This window comes from Fusarium mangiferae, assembly GCF_900044065.1.
Source record: "Fusarium mangiferae strain MRC7560 genome assembly, contig: FMAN_scaffold004, whole genome shotgun sequence".
NCBI classification, from domain to species: Eukaryota; Fungi; Ascomycota; class Sordariomycetes; order Hypocreales; family Nectriaceae; genus Fusarium; species Fusarium mangiferae.
In genome coordinates, this window is record NW_024573924.1 from 749119 (window position 1) to 771457 (window position 22339).

The 22339-nt window shown below is 48.9% G+C and overlaps 12 protein-coding genes across 12 annotated transcripts; 7 read left to right on the forward strand and 5 right to left on the reverse strand.

The window, feature by feature from the left end:
* Positions 1 to 183: 183 nt before the first annotated feature.
* On the reverse strand, positions 184 to 1144 carry FMAN_08824 (putative MGM101-mitochondrial genome maintenance protein; the record flags this gene model as incomplete). Its single annotated transcript, XM_041829596.1, has 2 exons — positions 184 to 451; positions 498 to 1144. 2 exons carry the CDS (start codon positions 1142 to 1144, stop codon positions 184 to 186), a joined length of 915 nt encoding a protein of 304 aa, XP_041680344.1.
* A 250-nt stretch (positions 1145 to 1394) lies between these two features.
* Positions 1395 to 1947, reverse strand: FMAN_08825 (uncharacterized protein; the record flags this gene model as incomplete). Its single annotated transcript, XM_041829598.1, has 4 exons — positions 1395 to 1463; positions 1573 to 1637; positions 1787 to 1818; positions 1883 to 1947. The coding sequence occupies 4 exons, from the start codon at positions 1945 to 1947 to the stop codon at positions 1395 to 1397; spliced, it is 231 nt and encodes a 76-aa protein (XP_041680345.1).
* Positions 1948 to 2123: 176 nt separating this feature from the next.
* FMAN_08826 (uncharacterized protein) lies at positions 2124 to 4333 on the forward strand (the record flags this gene model as incomplete). Its single annotated transcript, XM_041829599.1, has 5 exons — positions 2124 to 2160; positions 2231 to 2849; positions 2900 to 3475; positions 3525 to 3796; positions 3843 to 4333. 5 exons carry the CDS (start codon positions 2124 to 2126, stop codon positions 4331 to 4333), a joined length of 1995 nt encoding a protein of 664 aa, XP_041680346.1.
* Positions 4334 to 4897: 564 nt separating this feature from the next.
* FMAN_08827 (uncharacterized protein) lies at positions 4898 to 5872 on the forward strand (the record flags this gene model as incomplete). The annotated part of the gene is made up of 2 exons (XM_041829600.1): positions 4898 to 4929; positions 4987 to 5872. The coding sequence occupies 2 exons, from the start codon at positions 4898 to 4900 to the stop codon at positions 5870 to 5872; spliced, it is 918 nt and encodes a 305-aa protein (XP_041680347.1).
* Positions 5873 to 6250: 378 nt separating this feature from the next.
* On the forward strand, positions 6251 to 6922 carry FMAN_08828 (uncharacterized protein; the record flags this gene model as incomplete). The annotated part of the gene is made up of 1 exon (XM_041829601.1): positions 6251 to 6922. The coding sequence occupies one exon, from the start codon at positions 6251 to 6253 to the stop codon at positions 6920 to 6922; it is 672 nt and encodes a 223-aa protein (XP_041680348.1).
* A 339-nt stretch (positions 6923 to 7261) lies between these two features.
* Positions 7262 to 8328, forward strand: FMAN_08829 (uncharacterized protein; the record flags this gene model as incomplete). The annotated part of the gene is made up of 2 exons (XM_041829602.1): positions 7262 to 7293; positions 7344 to 8328. 2 exons carry the CDS (start codon positions 7262 to 7264, stop codon positions 8326 to 8328), a joined length of 1017 nt encoding a protein of 338 aa, XP_041680349.1.
* Positions 8329 to 8806: 478 nt separating this feature from the next.
* FMAN_08830 (uncharacterized protein) lies at positions 8807 to 10355 on the forward strand (the record flags this gene model as incomplete). The annotated part of the gene is made up of 2 exons (XM_041829603.1): positions 8807 to 8889; positions 8951 to 10355. 2 exons carry the CDS (start codon positions 8807 to 8809, stop codon positions 10353 to 10355), a joined length of 1488 nt encoding a protein of 495 aa, XP_041680350.1.
* Positions 10356 to 11016: 661 nt separating this feature from the next.
* FMAN_08831 (putative mitochondria-associated signaling protein) lies at positions 11017 to 11524 on the reverse strand (the record flags this gene model as incomplete). The annotated part of the gene is made up of 2 exons (XM_041829604.1): positions 11017 to 11430; positions 11522 to 11524. The coding sequence occupies 2 exons, from the start codon at positions 11522 to 11524 to the stop codon at positions 11017 to 11019; spliced, it is 417 nt and encodes a 138-aa protein (XP_041680351.1).
* A 568-nt stretch (positions 11525 to 12092) lies between these two features.
* Positions 12093 to 14160, forward strand: FMAN_08832 (uncharacterized protein; the record flags this gene model as incomplete). Its single annotated transcript, XM_041829605.1, has 3 exons — positions 12093 to 12294; positions 12344 to 12598; positions 12647 to 14160. 3 exons carry the CDS (start codon positions 12093 to 12095, stop codon positions 14158 to 14160), a joined length of 1971 nt encoding a protein of 656 aa, XP_041680352.1.
* A 306-nt stretch (positions 14161 to 14466) lies between these two features.
* Positions 14467 to 15548, reverse strand: FMAN_08833 (putative ribosomal protein L13B; the record flags this gene model as incomplete). The annotated part of the gene is made up of 5 exons (XM_041829606.1): positions 14467 to 14862; positions 14941 to 15099; positions 15196 to 15242; positions 15307 to 15340; positions 15390 to 15548. 5 exons carry the CDS (start codon positions 15546 to 15548, stop codon positions 14467 to 14469), a joined length of 795 nt encoding a protein of 264 aa, XP_041680353.1.
* Positions 15549 to 17469: 1921 nt separating this feature from the next.
* FMAN_08834 (uncharacterized protein) lies at positions 17470 to 18344 on the forward strand (the record flags this gene model as incomplete). Its single annotated transcript, XM_041829607.1, has 2 exons — positions 17470 to 17731; positions 17788 to 18344. The coding sequence occupies 2 exons, from the start codon at positions 17470 to 17472 to the stop codon at positions 18342 to 18344; spliced, it is 819 nt and encodes a 272-aa protein (XP_041680354.1).
* A 752-nt stretch (positions 18345 to 19096) lies between these two features.
* FMAN_08835 (uncharacterized protein) lies at positions 19097 to 20081 on the reverse strand (the record flags this gene model as incomplete). The annotated part of the gene is made up of 2 exons (XM_041829609.1): positions 19097 to 19912; positions 19980 to 20081. The coding sequence occupies 2 exons, from the start codon at positions 20079 to 20081 to the stop codon at positions 19097 to 19099; spliced, it is 918 nt and encodes a 305-aa protein (XP_041680355.1).
* Positions 20082 to 22339: the final 2258 nt, after the last annotated feature.

A 22339-nucleotide genomic window follows, 5' to 3' on the forward strand; every position in this document is an offset into this window, starting at 1 on the left:
TCGTTCTTCTTTAAAGACAGTCGTAGATCTTGGTCTGGTGATTCGTGATCCATTCGTTTTCCTCTGAATTACTAAGTATCGCTCCATGCGCCAAAGCCATACGTCTAACCCATCCATATCATACAGTAGGGGATCTACCCCGAGATTCTATACAAATGTAGTGCACGAATACATGACAGATGCCTAACAAAACTTGTAGGGGTACGTTGCGTCAGCGAGACCCTTCTTGTAAAAGAAAGTCCTCTTCTTCTTAGTGACCGTGTGCTCGACCCATTTTTCCTCTATGTAATGCTTTTTGAACCAGCGGATGTACACAGGATCCCAGAGTTCAGAGGCGATACCGAGATCCTTGCAGCAACGCATCAGGGCGTTTGATTTGGCACCCTCAATGGCGGCGGGGATAGATTCGGGGCTGAAGTAATTGTTGTAGCCCTGCGATTGGGAGACGATTCTGTTCTCGTTAGTCACTATATAATATTGGAAATTGGTTCACTTACCGGCCGTTCACGATGAGGGCGTATTCACGCGTCACGATCTGGTTACCGATAACGACTTCCCCACGATGGACCATTCCCCAAGCCATCGGTCCAAAGGCCTCATTCAGCCGTCGTCGGTACTTGACCTCTGGCAAGTAGATGATACCATCGGGCTTGACCTCCACATCTTCAGCATCAACTGGTCTTGCGAGAATCTCACTCTGCTCAGGTGTAACAGCCTTCACACCAAGGCCATACCAGCTCGTCTCCCAGTTGATGTGCTCTGTGTTCTCCGTGTCCGTCTCGCTTGTCTCGCTCAGAATGCTCTTCGACACCGTAACAGGCTTGTGTGGGCTCTCCGGCTTAGCACTCTTGCTGCTTGCCGTGGGCTTTGGAGGAAACGTCTTGGGCGCATATGTAGACTTTGCAGATGCGGCTGCAGGTGTAGATCTTACAGTTGGCGACTTTGCAGACGCAGTCGAAGGTGCAGCTTTAGCTCTGGTAGTGTATTTGGGCTTTGTAACGACGTCTTCTTGCTTCACTTGTGTAACATCTTGATCAGGCTTTTGCAGCGTCACGTCTGATGCTTCGGTAGCGTATCGTGCAATTGGACGAAAGGTGGTGGGGAGTCTTCGGGCTGCGAAGAGGGCGCGGCGAGGGACGAACATTGCGGGTTGGTATGGGGAGTTGTATATGGTGAGCTTCAAGCTCGATGAAGCTATGGCGATAATTTCAAGGGCGGGTGGATTGATTGTCCGGTGGGGGACAGTGCTAGTACTGTGTATGTCATATCATGATGCCTTGATTGAGTGAACTTATTTGGAGTCATCGTTTCCTAATCGCCTGGAAAGGAGAGCCTGATCTTGGTAGTGTACATTTTATACAGTAATAGTACAGTAGATTTCCCCTAATGCGACTTCAATTGTCCTTGGTCTCTGTACGTTGGTCGTTGTTATGAGCCTTCCAGCACTGTTTGAATTGCTCCATCTATGATACTGTCAGCTCAGGTCTATGACAGCATAAGAGCAATGCTGCAAGGCAGCTCGAAACAAATAAAATAAATGTGATTGCTTTGGATTCGAATTTTGATACTCACTTCTGCAGCGCATGCGCGCCAATCCTTCTTTTCAAAGTAGCAGTCGGTCATTTTTGCGTTCTCATCTGAGTTGGTGATGCCTGTTAGCAAGCCTGTTTCTCAACAAAACGATTAGTGGGCAAGTAGTTGAGGCGTAGACTTATAGAACCTCATAGGGTTCCTATATCTCTTTTTGTATTTTACCATTGGGTTTTGTAAGAAAAACAAGACTCACCCGCGCATCCAGTGCTGAAGATCCGCTTGTCCCTTCATCAACGGTTAGCAAAGGCCTCGGCTTTCGGTTTCTCAACGGAAAAGAGCGCTCACTCACCATTCATCGGGCTCGTCGTCGTCTTCTTGCGTGCTCTGCTGAGCATTGCTCTCTTCTTTTGTCATACTTTCGACTGGTCTCTTGTCCAAAATTGTGGTGATTGAGTCTTTGTGTGTTATCGTTGAAAGAGGTTAAAGGTGGTTCGAGGCGGAGATTTTGGCTGAGGCGAGATCCAGCAAAAGTCAAGTGACAAGACTACACGAACAACTACGATATCACCAGGATCAGCCAAACACTGACAATGGCACCAGCAAAGCTCAACGTGCTTGTTTATACAGGTTTGATCCATCAACTCCCTTCACAGGCTGTTACACCCACTGATTCACCATCAAGGCATTGGCACCACAGTTGAGTCAGTGCGGCATTGTATCTGGTCCCTCCGCCGTCTTCTCGGCCCCAACTACGCCGTCATCCCCATCACCGAGAATATCATCCTCAAAGAGCCATGGCAAGCAACATGCGCACTCCTCGTCTTCCCAGGCGGTGGCGATCTCGGCTACTGCCAGGCATTGAATGGTGAGGGAAATCGTCGTATCGGCGACTATGTTCGCCGAGGAGGCTCTTATCTGGGCTTCTGTGCTGGCGGCTACTACGGTACACAGAAGTGCGAATTTGAAGTGGGAAACAAACCCATGGAGGTTGTTGGACGAAGAGAGCTGGGGTTCTTCCCAGGGACCTGTCGAGGTGGTGCGTTCAAAGGCTTTGAGTATCGGAGTGAAAGGGGAGCGAGGGCTGTGCGTTTGACGATCCCAAAGGGTGCCTTTGAACAGGAGGTTGCGTCTGAAATCATCTCTTACTATAACGGAGGAGGTGTCTTTGTTGATGCTGCTTCGGTCAAGGATAGAAAGGTCGAGGTTCTCGCTACTTACGATGAGGAGCTTGATGTCGATGGCGGCGATGGGAAAGCAGCAGTTGTTCTTTGCACAGTCGGAGATGGTAAAGCTTTGCTTACTGGCCCTCACCCCGAGTACGTTTCGATATGTTTACCGTATATATGTACTGACTGATACACTTTAGGTTCGCTGCGGCCAACTTGAATCCTCAGCCAACCGTCCCGGGATATGATGACCTAGTCACCAAACTAGCAGACGCCGATAAGGACCGAGCTGCTTTTCTCAAGGCATGTCTCACAAAGCTCGGTCTTGAGGTTAGCCCTCACGACACAGGTGTTCCCTCGCTCTCCCATCTTCACCTCTCCTCCATTACCAACACAGGAGTGTCAGAGCTATTGACTGACTGGAGCGACATCATCGACAAGGAGAACGGCGAAGAATGGATCCGAGCGGAAACAGACACCTTTCACATCCAGAATGAAGATACAATCTGGAGTCTCGAGGGGCTTCAGCAATCTCTGACAGAGACAACGGACTCCAATATCTCTGAGAATGGCAGCATTGACTACAGCAAGATCATCAAGAAGATCTTTCCTCACGAGAATGGTCTTCCTCATCCCAAACTTACACCACATTTCAACCATGGTCTATTCTTTTCAAGCCTGAAGCGTTATCGACAAACTGAGCCAACTGCTAGGGCATGGGGTGACTTGCTCATGTACGGCGAAGTTGTCACAAGCACAAATACCATGCTTGAGAAGTATGTTCTTCCTCCCAAACAGGGGACTTACAAGACTGACATGTACCAGGAACCCTAAGCTCATGCCGAAACTCCCAAGCGGCTTCACAGTCTCAGCTACCACCCAAGTTGCTGGCCGTGGTCGTGGCTCCAACGTCTGGATTGCTCCTCCTGGAATGCTCATCTTCTCGACCGTAATCAACCACCCAGCCCACCTCGCTGTGACTCGTCCTGTTGTATTTATTCAGTATATCACAGCTATTGCTATGGTTGAGGCTGTGCAGTCTTATGATCGTGGCTACGAGAACATTCCCATCAAGCTAAAGTGGCCCAACGACATTTGTAAGTCAATCCGGCTCCTTTGCAAGACCAAGTCTAACATTGCTAGATGCCCTTGATCCCACAAAGTCAAAAGAGAAACCACACTACGTTAAAGTCGGCGGCATTCTCTCCCAGTGTCTCTATTTCGACGGCAACTACCAGATCATTCTCGGCGTAGGCCTCAATACCATCAACCCCCGTCCCACAATCTCTATATCCGACCTCGTTCCCTCAGGGGCACCAGAACTTCATCTCGAAACCCTCCTAGCACGCGTTCTCACACGCATCGAAGCCATTTACGCTCAATTCCTCCGAGAAGGGTTCTCAGCTGATCTTGAAGCCCGCTACTACCGCCACTGGTTACACACAAGACAAGACGTCACTCTCGAGGCAGAAGGTGGTGTCAAGGCTCGTGTGGTGGGAATCACGCGGGATTGGGGAATGTTGAAGGTTGAAGAGATAAATGCTACCGGGAGGTCGACAGGGAAGATCTGGGCATTGCAGAGTGATGAGAATAGCTTTGATTACTGGAAAGGCCTGGTCAGGAGGAAGATGTGAGAATACATATGTGGTGTCGAAGCGCTGGGAGTAGGCATATATGGGTGAGAAGAAGGGGCTGGGCGAGCATCAGATGCACACCGAGGGTCAAAGAGAATATCTCAGATATTGCGTGTCGTTTCAACAAGAAGAATGGTGAGCTCGGGGAGTGCCTGGATTATCCATCTATGTCATCAGCTCTTATTTATCTGAGTGATGCTGTCATCCCTGACACTTGATGTCGCTCAGCAATGAACCATTTTCCAGATCATCTTTATATATGACTTGCCCTTCGTGACTGGATAATCCTTGGGTTTCTTTTTGTGCTGGCATAATTAACCAGAGCTGGGGTTAGGCTCTGAGTGTATGGGTCTCTTCGTCTGTTACTCACAGCCCTGCCAGGCTTAGCATCTAACCACAGATGGTACTGCAGCTGACAATGTTAATTTCTCTCCCAACCCTACCGTCGTTAAAACTATTTAAACTTCTGAGGGGGCTGTCCTGCAATGTGACATTCCTGACTGCTCGTTTCCTTCCCAGTATCATCCTTCGCGGGCAGACACAAATCCATTTCCCAAAAACACAATGTGCTTCCTATTCACAGATCCTGAACTTAGGTAAGTTCATAAGACACCTAGGCTAGTGTACAGGACTTTCACTCATTTTCTCGACAGTATTGATGAAACTGAATTGCAAACTGCCAACCTCAACATAGACAAAAAAGGGGTCACACTATCGGAGAATGAGGCTTCACCAAACCGCCAGAGATACGCGCCTCGTGATTTCAAAGACCTTACTGGTCATACCTTCGGCACAATACCTCCAGATTTCAGGCCAGTACTTACCATACCATGGTCAGAGCGCCCTGACCAAGGCATCTCGGAGCTTGCAGCCGACTTGACTATCATTGAGAGGTTTACCACAGTCACTCAGTCAGAACAATCCATAACGAGGAGTGTTCCGCGAAGGCTCACCCCGGGTACCGAGATAGAGATAGTCACCGTTATTGATGGAACCAAGTTCATCCCCCCAAGCAGCACATCAGACGTGACGAGCCCCAGTCAGGGGTCAGAGTACACTTCACTCAAGGAGACGACTACTGAGATGCTCAGCTTGAGCACCGAGACAACTCGGCTCGCTTCATTCTCTTACAGATCAAGTGAGGGAAGCTCTTGGACTACATCATACGCAACCGATTCAAGCACAGAGCTTCTACCAGCTTCTTCATCCCCGACTGCGTCTGAAACGTCAGGTCTATCAGATACCACAAGATATATAATAGGGGGTTTCGCAGGTGTTTTTACCCTTTGTGTTGCGATACTCATCTTTTGTTTGGTACGAAGTTGCGTAAAGGGACCAAGACCGCGGCATAGAGAGCAACATGAATTGCGAGATGAATCACGACATCAACCACGACAAGAACTGCAATCTGAGCCACGACATGAACCGCGATATGGACCGCAGTATGGGGCATCAACTAATGTTGCTGTCACTATCTGCAAGAACCATGCCGAGATACAGCCACAACAAGCGGTTCCGGACTATGGGTGGAAAGCTTGAAAATCTCGACGACTCAAGGAGACCTTGATTAACAAGGATATGATTGAACAAGGATGCAGTGTCCTTCCATAGTTCTTTAGTTGCACAAAATATGACTACCCCCTCTGAATCTATGCATTACACTGCCTGACCACAACATGATCTATCTACTCTCGTATAGTAACTCACAATGACTGCAATGCATCTTCAATAACAGATTGGAATACCTTGAATCAGCTCAGTGTGCCACTTATATATAGTCCTCCAAGGCCCCTACCCCTGTGTTCGACTTCTTCCCAAACCTTCACGAGCATTGACCCAACTACCCAATCGTCCAAGTAAGAGGCCTTCCTACCTTGTTTCTCTTATCTCATCGATAATATAAAAGTCTACTAGATCATGGAGAATGAGGAGATCTCCGCCTCTCATGGGGCTGATCCTTCGCGCACCCACCACCAAAATGACCCTCGCGAGCTTGTAGATTTGACTGGAAGTGTCTACAGCACAGTTCCATCTGGCTTCGAGCCAGTCCTTACATTTTCATCAGAGGACCTTCCAGGAAAAGACAGAGAGGATGTGACAGTCATCGACAAGGTTGATGGCACTTCCATCAAAGATGGCGCGATGATCATAGGTACCGAGACTTGGGAACCCTTCACTTGGTATACAAGGCATAAGCACGAGACGTTCACTCTTGTCTTGCGTCCTACGGAGACCACGAGCAGCGATAACGATATACTCAGTATAATCAGTCATTTGACGCTGCCAAGTGCAACTCCGACAACCTTGAGCGAGGAGTTGACTTCAAGTTCGTCGACTGAGAGTTTGGCAATTCCGACTACTGCATCCTCCAGCGGCTCTCTTTCTTCAGGTGGATGGACTTTCGTATTCGTTATAGCCGTATTTTTGTTTATATTTTCCATCATTGCCGCTGTGGTTCTAGGGCTCCGTTGGCGTTCCAGGCACAATCAGAACAATTTCAACTTCCAGCTCGACAATGGTTCCTTTGGGCACACCTACACGGAGCCTGTGCAGCCTGTCGAGCCAGCGCCAGCGATTCTGAAATCATAAATGATTGCACGACATGGGAATAACTCTGGCTGTACGCAAGGTCGACACAGATGCAGAGCCTCGTGATAGCACTTATTAGTTACACAAATAGCATTATCTTTCTCTGAATCGATCACTCTTGATAAGTCTCTTCACTATTTAATAAGTCTCATAACCCAACAACTCATAGCAAGTGATTATATCTCTGATCTAGACAGCGACTTACCTTTGAATCAGCCCAGCATGGTGACTATATACATGGCCCTTGGAGCCGTTCTCCCAAGAGCGATTTCAACAAACAGTAGATATGGCAAACAGTGCTTTTTTTCTTTCCTACAAGACTTTAAATGACTTCTCAAGATGGCTGTTCCCTTTCCTGACTCTGAGTACATGTGAGTACAACTCAGCCTCTGGATTCGCTCAAACCCTGACATTATGGTAGCGACGAGGCTCAAACCCAGTCTCCTGACCTGGAAACGACCGAAAACGAAGACTTCGAGCATGAGCTCACATCTTATTTCCTTAATGAGCCTCGTATCTTCATCGATTCCTTGGGTCATACTTATAGCTACATGAAATCCAACCAAGAACCGTATTCAACTTATGCGAAGATTATTACAATCCCACGCAAAAAGGTTCAAGAACCGGTGACTTTCACTTCAAGACACACTATAACCCTTACCTCGATGGCAACTCTAACTTCATTTACTACTATATTCGAAACGAAGCACCTAGGTCCCGCCGATCCATTGCCCAAAGTCACTTCCAAGATCACTACCCATATCACAATAACAGCTGTCAAGGACCATTCGACAGGTTCCGCTCGGACAAGTCTACCAACCGCAGACCTCAGCCCTTTATTTCCTCCCAGCGTTGATGCGAACACTGATCCATCACTCTGGAGTACTGTTACTATAAGTGACAGCATACGATCAAGCTCAGCTTTGCCTTCATTGTTTACCACGAGCCAAGATGAACCGAAGCTACCAACAGGTACAGAAGCCTCGTCTTCAAAGGACTCTTTAACAGCAGGTGAGGTTGCGCCTATCGCAGTCGGTGTGCTCTTCCTACTTGCCACAATATGTTTAATAATCTGGTATTGGTTACGAAGTCACCGAAAGCGAACAAGCACCAGTCCCGGCACTGGTGTATCACGTGGCGTGAGAACTTCACGATCAAACCCAACTCCGCCAAACTCGCCTTACGGTCAAGAGCTCAAACCTATATTAACCCCCTATCGCTCTACCGATGTAAACATGCTTCTAACTACCGATGCACGTCATATGTCTTTCGAGTTGGATGAAAATGGTTGTAACATGGGCCTCAAATACTATAAGTTCGAGCCTTCTGGTTCGAGACCTCCTGACGGACACAGTACAGATCTCGACCAATATCCTGAGTCAAAGGGCAAGGAGCGTGCAGAATAGCAAAGTTTGATATAAGAAAGTATACCCCAAAGCTTGATTTCTCTTCACTTATGAGAGGCTCTCGTTAGATCTCCGCATATAACTCAGACTTAAAAGGCATCCTTTGCAAAAGCTTGATATCGTGTCTGAATGAGTGGCATGTGACACTGTGACAAACGCTAGGGTCTGCAGCAAACAACTGTCGTAGAGTTTCGTTGGCAACCATGAGAGGATTCACGCACAAAACTTTACCTTTGGATGTATATATGGAAGCCTAGAAGTACAAGACATAAAATGGAACTTGAGACGCAAAACATACGAATATCGCCCGCATCTCATCCGTTCTGTCCTTTCTGGTCCTTATACCCCTAGACCGTTGCGTTTGCTACAGCCATCGGAGACTCGACTTGACTACGCCTAACTTCCAGCATCTAAAGGTTTTCCGTTATTTGGAACACTTTGCAAGATGTTTCTTCCCAGACTTTCCCTCCTAGCAGTTATGGCAATACCCGTAGCTGCCCTGAATTGCCAAAGTGAAGTCACAGACGCGACGATAGACCGCAACTGGTTGTTGTCAGGTTGGTAAGTCACATATACTTCATCTCTCATCTCAGGGCTATACTGATATCTTCTCTCTGTATAGTGGCCCTTGTCGCAAGAACTCATTCGAAACTCACCCTGAAGTGCCTAATGACGACGCCGGCGGCTTCAGGTATGACGAAGACAACGATGCAACCTACAAAAGCATCTGCGACGTTTGCCGCAGTGACTATGGCCCCAAACAGCCAGGTCGCGATGACTATGGCCCCAAAGACCCAGACAAGGTCATAACCAGCCCGACCTCGGTGCTCAGCTTGCCCAAGGAGACACCAACCATTGCGAGTATGGAAACAATACAGGCGAAACCTCGCGTCGGATGGCCAACCCCTCCAGGTCCCGATTATGGCGCTACGTTTAACAATAATGATCCTCAACAGCCAGGTCGCGATGACCATGGTCCTAAACAACCAGAAAACGGTATTACCAGTTCAGTCGCGGCGCTCAAACTACCCAAGGAGACACTAAGCATCACGAGTATCAGAATAACACAGACGAAGCCTCGCGTCGGATGGTCAACTCTTCCAGGTCCCGACGACGGCACTACCTTGGCTTGGTTTACGAAAACAACAACGCATACCGAGACCGAGACCGAGACCACTACCACGACGGCATCCACTACTATAGATCTAAGGAAGAGTACAGCAACATCCATGGGCCTTGGTGAGACCACGGAAACATCAATGAGTCCGGGGAAGACTGCAGCGACATCCATGGGTTTGACTGAGACTTCAGCAACATTGGACCCAGAAGAGACTGACACTCCAACGCCACAAAAGAATAAACACTCCGCTGGCCTTCAAACAGCCGGTATCATAATTGCAATTCTCTTTTTCATCATATTCACCGTTCTGGTCACCTGGAAATGCCTTCAACACCACCAGCAGAATCAGTTCGACGAGGACCCAGAGGAGCCAATGGATGAAGCTAATGAGGCTGGAGGCAGCGCCTTCGACGATTCAGACTCAGAGGCCGATGAGGGACAGGCCAGAAATCTAGTGGCCTCGGTGAGGGGCTGGTTCAGAAGGCACCAGTTTCCATTTCCTCCACCGAACGAGCCTGAAGAACCAGATCCTGATGACGAGGAAGCTGATGACGGGGAACCCGAGCCTCATCCAGTTCCTCCCCCTCCCCCTCCCCCGCCTCCTATTCCTGAGCAACCAGTACAAGCTCCCGCCGCTGTAATACATCCATTTATCCCACGTACTCCTCGCGCTATTCCAGGACATCAAGTCCAGGCCCCTTCGGTTCAAGTACCAACTCCTGATCCAGCTCAAGATCGCAGCAACTCGAGTGTCTACAGCCAGGACAGCGGATTTCCAGAGTCGGTCGAAATACCTAGGCCACTCTCCATAAACAGATCCCGTCGTAGACAGGAAGAACCTCAGCCGCCTCAGGAATGGAGGACAACTGGAGAGCCTGCGCAAACCGGAAATTATGGCTGGATTTAATCTTGTGATTGCGCCTTGGATGGAACAGAATGAAATATAGTTTTGGTTACACATGTATGATTTCATCAGCGTGTTACATCTTGTGGGAAAGTTTGTGGTTTGATCTTACAATACAGTTAGTTACTCCTTTTCATGATTTACCTAGACTATTATTACACCACGTATAGAACCAAGAGACAACTTATAAGCCTAAAAGAATCCGGCAGTGGGAATAGCTTTGTGGCTATAGTAGATCAGTACCCAGTGAGGTGTGTTTGTCTCAGGGATACCAAAATGTCCTCGCAAGACACACCACGTTGTCATTGACGAGACATTTGTTGCCGACATATACACCCTCAACTCACGCCAACTCGTGGCCTCATTTCTACTCACATCCAACCCAAAAGTACTCCGCTGATATCGTACAGTTGTATTAAACATAAGATAGCATAGGTCGTCTGTCTCTTTTTTCCTTCGTCTAAGAACCAACCAACCAACCAACCTCGAGCGGCTCATCACGCCACCGATAACCCAATAAACGCCGTGCCATGCCGCAGTCGAGTGAAGATGTACATTGTATACATGGAGAAAGTGAACTCCTCCCTCCCGTCCCTCAGAACTCCTTTACGAGGTCATCGTACAAGAGTTGTTTTTTCTAGTTTCATTTGCTCAAGGAAAGTCGTCAGTCCTTGTAGACCTTGGGCTTGAAACCCTCTTTAATTTCAGCCTCTTGCTCCATCTTCTCCCGTATAGGACCAATCTCTCGCTCGAATCGCTCCTTTGCTCTTACGATCTTGCTCTGAAGATAGAAACTGCCACCCTTTTGAGGATCGTTGGCGTCAAACAGTCGCTTATAACGTGAGAGAACTTCCTCGACGTTGGCTTGTCCACCAGCCGGGGGCTTGACGTTGAGGATCTTGCATGCCTCATCGAGAGTCATACCAGAGGAGAGAGAGGCACCAGCGGATGGGTTGCCAGCCTTGGCCTGCGCTCGCTGGTACGCTGAAGCAGCCTGGGCCTGCTTATAAGCTGCGACAAATGATCGACCAAGGATTCGGGAGCCTGTTAGGAAGGCCGTAACCACGAATTTGTGCGCCTGGGGTTATATGTTAGCCGTCACTCCAACCAATGCGGCGATTCTCGAAGTAAAGAACATGGCGGGCATGATCCAAGACGTGGGCGCATACCATTTTGAAGAATTATGAGTGATGTAGACGAATTGATTATCGGGAGAAAAGGTGGAGATATCGCTGAGAAGCGACGTTGAAATAGCGGCCCTCGTTCGCGACGAGGGAAAGGATCGTGATGGCGCTGCTAGAGACTTTTTCCCCGGGTGCAAAGTCGGCGGAGGCGGATCATTCCGAGGTCGGAATTTTGCACCTCCGATCAACCGGCTGCTCAGCAAGATCTGCCGAAGTTTAGCCGGGTCACCCATTCACCACGATTCACCGAGCTTCACCGAGATAATGCCCCGCGATGGAGCTGCAAGAAAGAATGTTAGCTGACCGCAATGAGACGCGGGACGTAATAAATTTCATGAACCGGTTCTGAAACTTGTTGCTGAATCTTAGTTACGAAGAGATTTATTCTCCCATTCCCTACATTCATGTAAAGCTTTAGAAACTTTTAGTTGTTTTGTAAGCACCTCTTCAACACATTTGTATAGGGTATCTCAAGTGGACTGGTGTAACTAATTCAACGTCCGTCCAACTTCAGCATTATATCTCATACTCCACAAAAGAAGCTGAGATCATGTCTATGTCACCTCAAGACGTGGCTGTCCTGATACAGCGTGAAGGAAGCGGAGCATCGCCAGAAACTTACGATACCGCCAACGAACCTGACGATGCTGTGGTGAAGCGAACAAAGCTATCATCTTCCGTGCTCGAAACTCTTAAGCAACAAGATCCCTCTTCGCTAGAGGCTACAGCCAAGGCGTTGGGCGACGGAAGTCGAGATGGTGAGTGTGAAATCCCTCCCCATCTGTGAATTCGTTAACATGGCCACAGTGGCTTGGAGACTCCCTTACGGAGATTCAGGAATTCTCGAGTTCTTCCTTGACATTCTTGCCTCGGATGAGGAGCAGCCTCATGGTGTCAAAGTCCAGGCTCTGCGTGTTACCGGAAATTCTTGTGCTGATACAGATCAAAATCGAGCTCGAGTTGTTGAGGGCAAATATATCGTTTCTTTCATTAAGCACCTTCAGGACATGAGTCTTGTTCCATACTTGATTCCGGTGCTCTACAATGTCCTTGTTGATTATGGTGAGTCTTCAAGACAACGCTCGAGTGGTACAACACTGATGCTCGTAGAACCTGCTCAACGTCTTGCTTCAGAGTCACGACTCAGCAGTCATCTAATCACTCTCCTTCAGTCACCCAACCGCGCTGCTTTCAGCCCTCTTGTCACTTATTTCTGCAAGATCCTTGCTCTCCTCATCACACAAGATGGTGAGGTAGCTGTTGCAGATTCAGAGACGGCCTCTGTTCTTCTCAAACTGGCAGTCAGCCCTGACCACAGCACTGATATCGAGGACTTTCTCGCCCTCGTATCTGCCGCAGCCAGCTATCTTGCCAATGAATCCTTCCAAGAGCGACTCCTCAACTCAAAAGAAGCAGACGTCTTCGTCAAGGCATTCTACATCGCACATACCCAATTCGACTCAGAGCTTGATGATGAAGACACTGCCAAGGAACTGGGGCAGCTGTGTACTTCATTGCTTACAACCCTGGCTGACCTGACCGGCAACGATGCTTTCCCAGCTCATTATTCCCTTGAGAGCTCAGTGCCACAGTCGCTTCTTAAATGGTTGAAGGAGCCGCATGTTATTCTTCAGTCCGCAGCTTGTCTGGCTCTCGGTAACCTCTCCCGTTCAGATCAGGCTTCCACGGCCTTTGTGCAGAAGTATCAGGCTCATCTTCCTCTGATTGCAATTCTTTCCAACCCAGAGATCAAAGATGCCCAGCTTCTTCACTCCGCACTGTCTTTCCTCAAGAATCTCGCGATTCCGGCACAGAACAAGACATTGCTAGGGGATCTGCTAGAGCCAATGAGTGTACCAAGGATATTGACCATCGATACTCTTCCTCAGGTCCAGTTCTCGGCAGTTTCACTACTTCGCCTACTGCTTGTGAACTGCCCAGATAATGTTCGTCGAGTTGTCACCCCCAGAACAGCTGAGGGAGAGGGGTCCGGCAAGCACACAACTGTCCATGATATGATCTCGTTGTTTGATCGATCTGATACGGAACCTACCCGGCTCGAAGCCGCACGAAGTGTTGCTACTGTGTGCCGAGTTCTTCATACAGCACCCACAGAGGAGGTTCTTACTGGATGGAGTTCTGAAATCGAAAAGACACCATCGAGGGATCTGTTCTATGCTGAACATGACCTTTCACAAGTGCTGTCATTCCTCCTCACTCAAGAGAAGTGGCCCATTCTAAAATCCGAGGCTTGGTTCGTCTTTGCTCTCATGTCACGATCAAAGGATGGCGCCCAAGTTGTCGCCAAAGTCCTTGCTATATCTGGAGCTATGGATGCTCTCAGTTATGCAGTCACCGGAAAGACTACAAACGACGAAACACCACAGATCGAGGGTGGTGCCCCCGAAATCCCCCCAGCAATTCCTGAAGAGCTGGCATTGGAACCTCAGCAGGTTGACCCGAAACAAAAGGCTAATATGGCCAAGGTGGACAGGGAGAACTGTCTGGTATTGTGTACCGAAGTTGTCAAGAATAGCGAGACTCTGGAGTCAGAGCAAGTCGGTCGATTACGAAGTTTAATTCGACAGGGTACAGAGTTGCTGGGGAAAAAGACTGAAGAGTAGCAGAGTCTCGAAGTATGGAATAAACACAGATACTAAACATAGACATCACTTTACAAATCGTCCAGAGGATTGAAATCATAACGAATAACTTTTTAAAAAAGAGATACCATATGCACGTAATGCATCCATTGACCAAGTAATGATAGAGCAAAGCCGGTGATCATGCAGTAAATTTCTTGAGCTGGACCTAGAGTATCTTTCCTCCATACCCGGCCAAGCCTTTCATCAGAGCCTCGAACCGACGTTGCCCATGTCTCAGAGACGCAAAGAGCAAAACCCTCAAACACCAGTTCCCTTTTTGCAAGTTTATTTCTTAGCCGACTCGGCCTCGGCGGCATCCCGCACACGCTTCTGTCGGGCACCCTCGTATCGGGCGTTGGCACGAGCGACACGGAGAGTTCGGTAAGCACCGGCCTCGATGTTGGAAGGCATGTCACCCTTCTTGATCTCCTTGAAAGCGATGTCGGTGGGGGCAATGGGGAGAGCAGCAGAGACGTGGGAGGCCTTCTCGATCTTGGAGACGTCGGTCTTGGTGTCACCCTTCTTGGGGGCGTTGGATCGGCGGGGGAGGAGGATCAATCGCTCCTGGTAGGCCTTGAGGCGGGCAACGTTGGCAGCGAGGGACTCCTCGCTGAGGTTCTGTCGGCGGAAATCGACAGCGATGCCGATGGTGGGAGCGAAAGCCTTGGGGATACCGGCCTCCTGCGTGGTTGTTAGAACTGCAAATTTTCTGGCGTATCTCGTATCGTGTGCATTCGACCGAGACGCAAAATATCATACCTTGAGCTCAGCCAGGGTGAAACCACGGCCGGAGCGGACACGGCGGTTGTACTTAAGGGTAGGGCATCGCACAACAGGTCGGAGCTTGTCGACAGGTCGAGGAGCGAGGGCAGCAGCCTTGGCCTGACGAGCTGTGCGTCTCCGCGACTTCTTGCCGGGCTATTCCATAGTCAATATTTGTGTGCCAAGTGAATTTCCAGAAAATCGAGATGAATCGTTTCTTCTCTTCTCTTCTCGTCGGGTGCATCGTCATACCTGGTCGAAGTGGGTTCGAACCCGGCGCTGCCAATCCTTGCGGAAGTCTGTTGAAGGAGTCAGTCCCTCAAATCCTCTATCATATCGTTATTCGGGAGTGGTGCGGCTCACGGTTGTTGACGAGCTTCTGGTTGTGCTTGATCGCCTGTAATAAATCAGGTCAGCAAATGCGAATGCACTCGAGCGCGATGAACATTATCCATCGCATTGGGCGTATCTCCATACCATTGTGTCTGCTTGCGATCAACGTGCTCCGATGGTCGATGTCGGTCGTGAGGCGTGTAAAATTCGGAGGGTAGAGGCTTGTCCAATTTCCTACTCCAAGAAGGGTTTTGCCCTGTGGCCGATTCCATTTAGTGGGGTGGAGTCCGAAATTGCGGGTCACGTGCTTAGTGGGTCTTCAAATGCATGATCGGGAGATTGTTGCAGCGGTGCCGCCAGGACAGGAGTTAGGCGAGCTTCGAGACTTGGTGTAAGTGATTCAGAACAGCAGCGAGTTGCTATTGATGGGCAGAATTGGAAGTGCAGAAGTGCAGAAGGCTCTGTATATCATTACGACGATTCACGGACATTATTACTAGCACAAAATCTGTTTTGGTAAGAGATTTTCACAATAGAAAAGTGTTTGTATGCGCTCGACCTGGAACCTCCTCTTGAATGTCTCATCACGTCGAATGCCTTCGGGCTTATGGAACATCAGAATGTCTCATTGTCAGAATGTGATTCGTAGTCTTCACATCATGAGAAATGTTTCAAATTGGCATTCAATGTATTTTTGCTTGGTAGCCATTGACGCTGAGATTACCCATCGTCCTGTACACATGCAGACAAGGTAAATGTCCCTAGAAAAGCCAAAGCTCTTTATCGTTGACTTAAACGAAAGAGATGTCCTTGAGGCGTTATGACAGACAATACCTAAGTACCAAGGTTAGAGGGTATAATGTCTGAATGTGCACTGCTTGTTCAAGTATCACGATCAGGAAGGTCTTTGTCAAATCATCACTGGTCATGCATTTCTTCAGCACTGGCGCTAGTCGCTGCATCTAGATGTAACTTTCCCTCTCTGTGGTCCATGCACTCCACAACCACCAATTGCGGCAGGAACACATTCGCTCAGAAAATAATTTCATAAAATCTCAACTTAATTTTGGTTTGGCAGGTGCACACAGGTGCCAGGCATTTGCACAATTTCAAGCATCCACAAAAAGTGGCCCCTGCCCTGCTGCCTGCTTGCAATTTCTCAGGCACCAAAGGTGACGCCTCATTATCAAGGCATCAGTCCGTTCTCCATCTGCCTATATAAAGCCGGTCTCCCTCCCTCATCTTGTCCCGTTTTTCTTTTCTTCTTCATACTTACCTTGTTGAGAGGAAGCCAGCTCAAGAATTGGCTTCCTCAGCATGGAGGGCCTGCATTGCACATCGCGGAGTCACTCTATGCTCTATTGTCCTTCGGGGCCATAGTCGGCGGAATTTTTGATTTAAACCCACACTTTTCATTGTGTTGATGGCTTGATGCCGTCGCATGAAGAAGAGTCTCGCGTGATTTGTTGTGATGCTTAGATTTGAATGCCATCCATGCCTCGCCGTGACTATGCATCCCTGTGTGATCACTCAGACGTCAACAGCCTCGAAATTCCATTCGTGAAGCGCACAGCTCGCGATTTAATCCTGTCGCTGAAGCGTAAACACAGCTCTCGTTCTGCCTCACTCCCACTTCTACTCGCCGTAACCTGTGGATTGATATCCTCCATGGTAGCGGTCAGATAATCTTCGGCTCATGTTATTTATTTACAGCATGGCATTCCGTGGACGTGATTACTTGACAATGGGCACAGCGCATTTGCGTGTTTCTCGAGATTAGCCAAACACACTGCCGTGGTGACTGCAAATGCCTTCCATTGACGAGCATCTTAACAGTACAGTACAGTACAGTACAGTAGCAACAGAAATTCGTTATTGGCGTCAGATGCAAAAATGAAATCGTCAAAGGGTTGGTTCCCAGGACATGTGCTGAATCTACTCAAGTATTTTTGGCGCTTGTGATCTAGGTTCTCAGGTAGTCGACATCATCTTCCATTATCTCCATCTTCACAGCCCACCATCCTCTCACCCGAAGCTACTCCGCACCAATCACATTCTCACAATTCCTTCTCGCAGCAGTTCGAAAAATCTCATGACACCACTTTCCATCCATCCCGTCAACGGCCAATCCATTCGATCACCTCGCCCTGGTAATTATTCTCCGTGGAATAAACCCTTCCTCACACAGAGACAATGGCTTCCAGGATGGGCCCCCGGAGCGTAAAGGACGCAACACGATTTACGTCCACAATCCCCCACGCAACATCGAAAGCCGCTCAGAGAACACCACGCATCCCAGGCGAAACACCCGAGCAGCGAGTGAGGAGACTGCGACAGGCTCATCTAGCTGCTCAGCATGCCAGCATTAGCAAGACGGATAAGTTCATCGATGCTTCGAGGAGAGTCTTCGATGTAGCGCATCGTTGGACGGTGGGAAGCATTGTGGTGTTTACAGGTACGAACGACTGAACGAGGCATTCGACTGAATTCGCCAGCTGACAAGCATTCCAGTTGTTGCAGCTGTTGTCTCCGGATACTCTGTCTGGGATATGGTTCGTTACAACCGAGCCCGCCGAGCCGAATGGGTCGAGGCCCAAAAGCTACTTGAAGCCGATGAGCTTGCTATGGCACGTCTCGCCTACATCAAGGGCGAGGCTACAGAGGAACAGATCCTTCTCGTCGAGGAAGCCAACCAAGCTGCCGAGGCAAGAGGCGAGAAGCTACCACCTTTGCTCGAAGCACCTTCACACCGCACACATTTCGAAGAACACATCAAGCCCACATTTAAAGAAAACACGGAGGAGAGTGTCACAAAGCCATCGAGTGGGAAGGGTGTGCTAGGGGTTTTCTCTAGTGTGCTAGGCGGCGGAGAGAAGAAGGAGGAGTCAACACAAGGCCTCCAGGATTATCAGACACAGTCAGCCGAGTCGGGAACTGTCAAGGTGAGGCTGGAGGAGGCCATGGCAGCAGAGCGGGAGCGTCAACAAAATGGAGGCCCCCTAGACAGGCTGGGTGTTGAGCCTGCAGGTGGCTCAACTCCTAACAAGTCTTGGTGGAAGTTCTGGTGAGATGTATAAAAATCTAATTGGAAAGAGGAACGGATGGCAACATGAAGAAAAACAAAGCGGAGTGTACGTGGTGGGACCAAAAGGAGTGTATCATACGTGTAGATTGGCAGTGCATTAGACGGCGTCGGGGGACCATCTTGTATGTACCATCAGGGAACAAGTCTACTTACCATATCTATTCAATACCAAGCGATCAAATAAGCGTCACTGATCAGGTTCTTCAAGATGGGTGATAAGGTGATGTCCCCATTACTGAAATTGACATTATCGCTATTCTGGTATTGCCATGCATACCTGACGATCTCAAGATCGTATCGCTAACTTCCGATTCCCTATTTCCAGGGTGATCAATGTATTCCCGTTATGACCAAATGCTATCCATACCCGCCCGCTTGCCATTGCCTATAACGCCAAGTAAACAAACCCAAAAAAAAAAAAAAAATGAAAAGCGAGGAAAAATAAAAGATCGTCTTGAACTGGCAGATTCCAGTCCGTCTCCTCAACGTCCGACCATGCCTAAACCATGGCCGTCTGTGATAGTTTGAGCTCAAGGCGTTTGCATCTCCTCACAGTGTTGCAACCAACATGGGACTGCAGTTTTCCCTTTCGCCGATGGAACCAATTTCACGCGAAACGAAATCACTAAAAGCGAGTTTGCGCCTCTGTCGTTTCTTTCTCCAATCAAGCGGCCTCACACCGCTGTCCTATAGTGAAGGCTGTTTGTCAGGATCTAGTATAATCTTCTCGCTTCCCTAAGAAATAATGATGTGGTTGAAGTGTCCTGGAACCTTTAAGCGGCACTTCTCGCAGTCTGCTCGGTATCCTATGCTGAAGCTCTTCTTCATGCCGGGTTGCCACGTCCAGTTGTTGACGGTGTGTCGGCTGCGAATATGACCTCTCCTAGGAGAAGGGGTTGTGGGATCACCATCACCGTCGACCGAATTGCCCGAGCAGTGGGATTCTACATCCATCATAGGATGTTCCACATCATGGGGAGGTGAAGGCTCAACGGTCACGTTGGGGTGCTCCATACCGGGGGTGACAAAACCGTGGGCACTGGCATCAAACTGCATACCTGTGGGGGTGATTGGTTGGCAGGCCATAGAATCATCACCTTCGGAAATGGGTGAGGGAAGACGTCGTTCGTTCTGGAAGGCTTGCCATCCTCCGGCCATTGTGCGAGGGACACTCTGGTCATCGCCAAAGCCGGTGTTTTGGTGGCCTAGGTTTGCAACACCGTTAGGAGTTGTCACAGCCTGTTGACCTCGAACCTGCGCAGCAAAGCTTGGCTGAATAGGCGTGGGCAGACGCCCGTTTGCGTTGTCAGGATCTTGGTGCATCACCCCAAGTCGGCCCGGATCATGATGCTGAGGTTGATATGTCTGCATCATATCCATGTCGGTGTCCCCATGAGACTGTGATGTCATGTTGGTCGACGATGACCATTGTCGAATTTCTGGCTGAAGGTGATCGTGGGGGGCGAAGCTCGGGGCTGGCATGGGCGCATCAGGTTGCCATTGTTCCGTCGTTCTAGGATATGCACGGAGTGGAAGGCACTGGATACGTTTCTGCCACATTGTTAGTATTCGACATCATGTGAAAACGCCGTCGTGGCTGCGATTGCAGGAAACTTACGTTGCGGTGCTCGCTGAAGCTCATGCCGTTGGCATTGGCGAGTTCTTCCTCTTCACGGGCTCGTTTCCGCTGATCAAAACCAGCATTCTGAGCAGCAAACATTTTATCACTGGCTGTATATTGATTGGGTGAAAAAGCAGTTGCGGTCAGAAAATACTGAACAAATCCGACAATCTGGAACAAATGATGTCGACTTTGCTGCTGGACCCTGAGTATTAACACAGGTGGATACGGCTCTCTAATGTCGACGGACAAAGGTCCCTTGGAGGGTCGTAGTTACAGTAGCAGTAGCAGTAGCACCGCGGGGGTATCTGATACAAGGCGAGTGGTGTAGTGTACTGTAGTAACGTGATAATACGAGATAAAGCAAAAGTGTCGATTCAGCGGTGATGCTGCCGAGAAATATGAATGCGATGCGGTGCGGTGCGATAACGTCAATGACAAAGCCAAGGTAGAGAGCAAGAGGTTGGGTCGTAGAGAGTTGAAGAGAGTTTGGTCGGCGTGGGCAAGTTGTTAGTGAGCATCCGATTCACGAGGGAAGTGGCGGCCTGTCGTCGGCGAAGGAAGCCACGGACTAGCGTGGATCGACTGGGTTCTGTAGGCAGCCTGTGGTAGCCTATAATAGCCTGTGAGGGTGGGGAGCGAAGCTTGGAAGTTGGAACGCAACAGTAGCAAAGCTGGTGGGCGGAGGCTGGGAATTGGTTTTGGGGCTGGCTGGGGCTGACTGTTACTTGAAAAAAGAGGAGGGCCAACAGCAAATCAAAAGAGGGTATAAGGAAGTGAATATCAGAAAATAAGTGAGACAATTGGAAGGAGCGGGGAAATAAGTTGATCTATAATGTCTTGGATATACGGAGTAGCTTGGAGGGATTATACTCGGGCGTTGGTGAAGGGCGAGGCCGTTGGTGATAAGAACATGGGATGAAAGTAGGAAAGTAAACAAAGGATAAAAAGAGGTGGTTGAAGATGATTTGCACGGCAATTGACGAATCGAGTTAATGAATTAAAGAAATACACGCCAATGAATGATACTACAGCTTAACTAGAAGCTCAACAAAATAAGAGAGTGAATGAATTGAATTGTAATGATTGTCAAAAAGGAAAAGGGGTTGGTTGGTCGGTTCTGTGAATGAAAGTGCAAGAAATGGATGGGATGGAAGCCAAAGTTTGTACCAACGCCACGGCGCACCTTGCAACAGACCAGACGATCCGATTCCAATGCCTCATGCTACTTGCCAGAGTCGTATTAGTCGTGGGGTCGCCGAGAATCCGAGCGATCCCTTGAACAAACCGATGACTTAATCGGCACGATCCCTGGATGATTGAGGCTTGTCATGCTCATGCTCATAGCCTCATGCTGTGCACAATGCTCGCACAGGTTCACCAAGTGAGTTACACGGGAAGAGTAAAGAGGCGGGCTGAGTGGACAGCCTGGACTAGCAACAAGGGTCTCACGGACCAACAGATCCGCTCCCCGGGGCGATGCGAGGCTCTCAGACGCAACGCGGTTCACCATGTTTGACCAGAGCTCTGAGAGTTGACATGTTGGCAACGGAACTCTGTATGTCTTGGTTTCAGCTATGTTTCGCTTCCTCGGCTTGAGTCTCAGTGAGTGCGTGTTCCTTCTGAGATGTCAGAAACGGGTCTCGATTTGGCTCGGAGATGTGAGACAGCTTCTGCAGTTGGTCGATCAATTGCTCGGCCACTGAATCATCCGAGTCGATGTAGGGTAGTGTGTATGTATCTTGTGAGTTGTACGAAAACTCGATCGTCGAGAACTATCTGGGATGTGACACGAATTATGTCTTCTTAAGAAGTATCACATCCTCGAGTGCATGAATTACGATAAATCGTTGAATAATCGTTGGACGGTTTGTTGCCCCCCTTTTTCTCGGCGACACGCATTCCTTGTGTTACTGTGAACATACAAACTTCCAAACGTGGGGAGATTTGCAAGCAGCCACGATACCAACAGGCCGTATCACAATATGTTCACATACCGACGTCACCAAAAACTCATCCCTAGACTCGTTTTTTCCGAGATGCAATTATATTTTACATCAGTTCATATTATTTTAGAAGGGTTATAGTTGATTATCGTATGTTGATTCACGTTGTTTTCCGAGACGCGTTTATTGGTAGGGAGAAGTAGGCGATGTTATTGGACGCTAGTTTCTTGGGACGAGACCCTTGAACTCCGGATCGAAATTATCACACTCCGTAGGCCCGGACATTATTGTCGTCCATGAACACGAGGGGGAATAGGAGTCTGGGAAAGTGATCATGGATACTCAATGGCCGAGGGGAGACATGATCGCCTCAGAGAGAACTTGCGATGGTCGAATATTGTGTTTCCATCG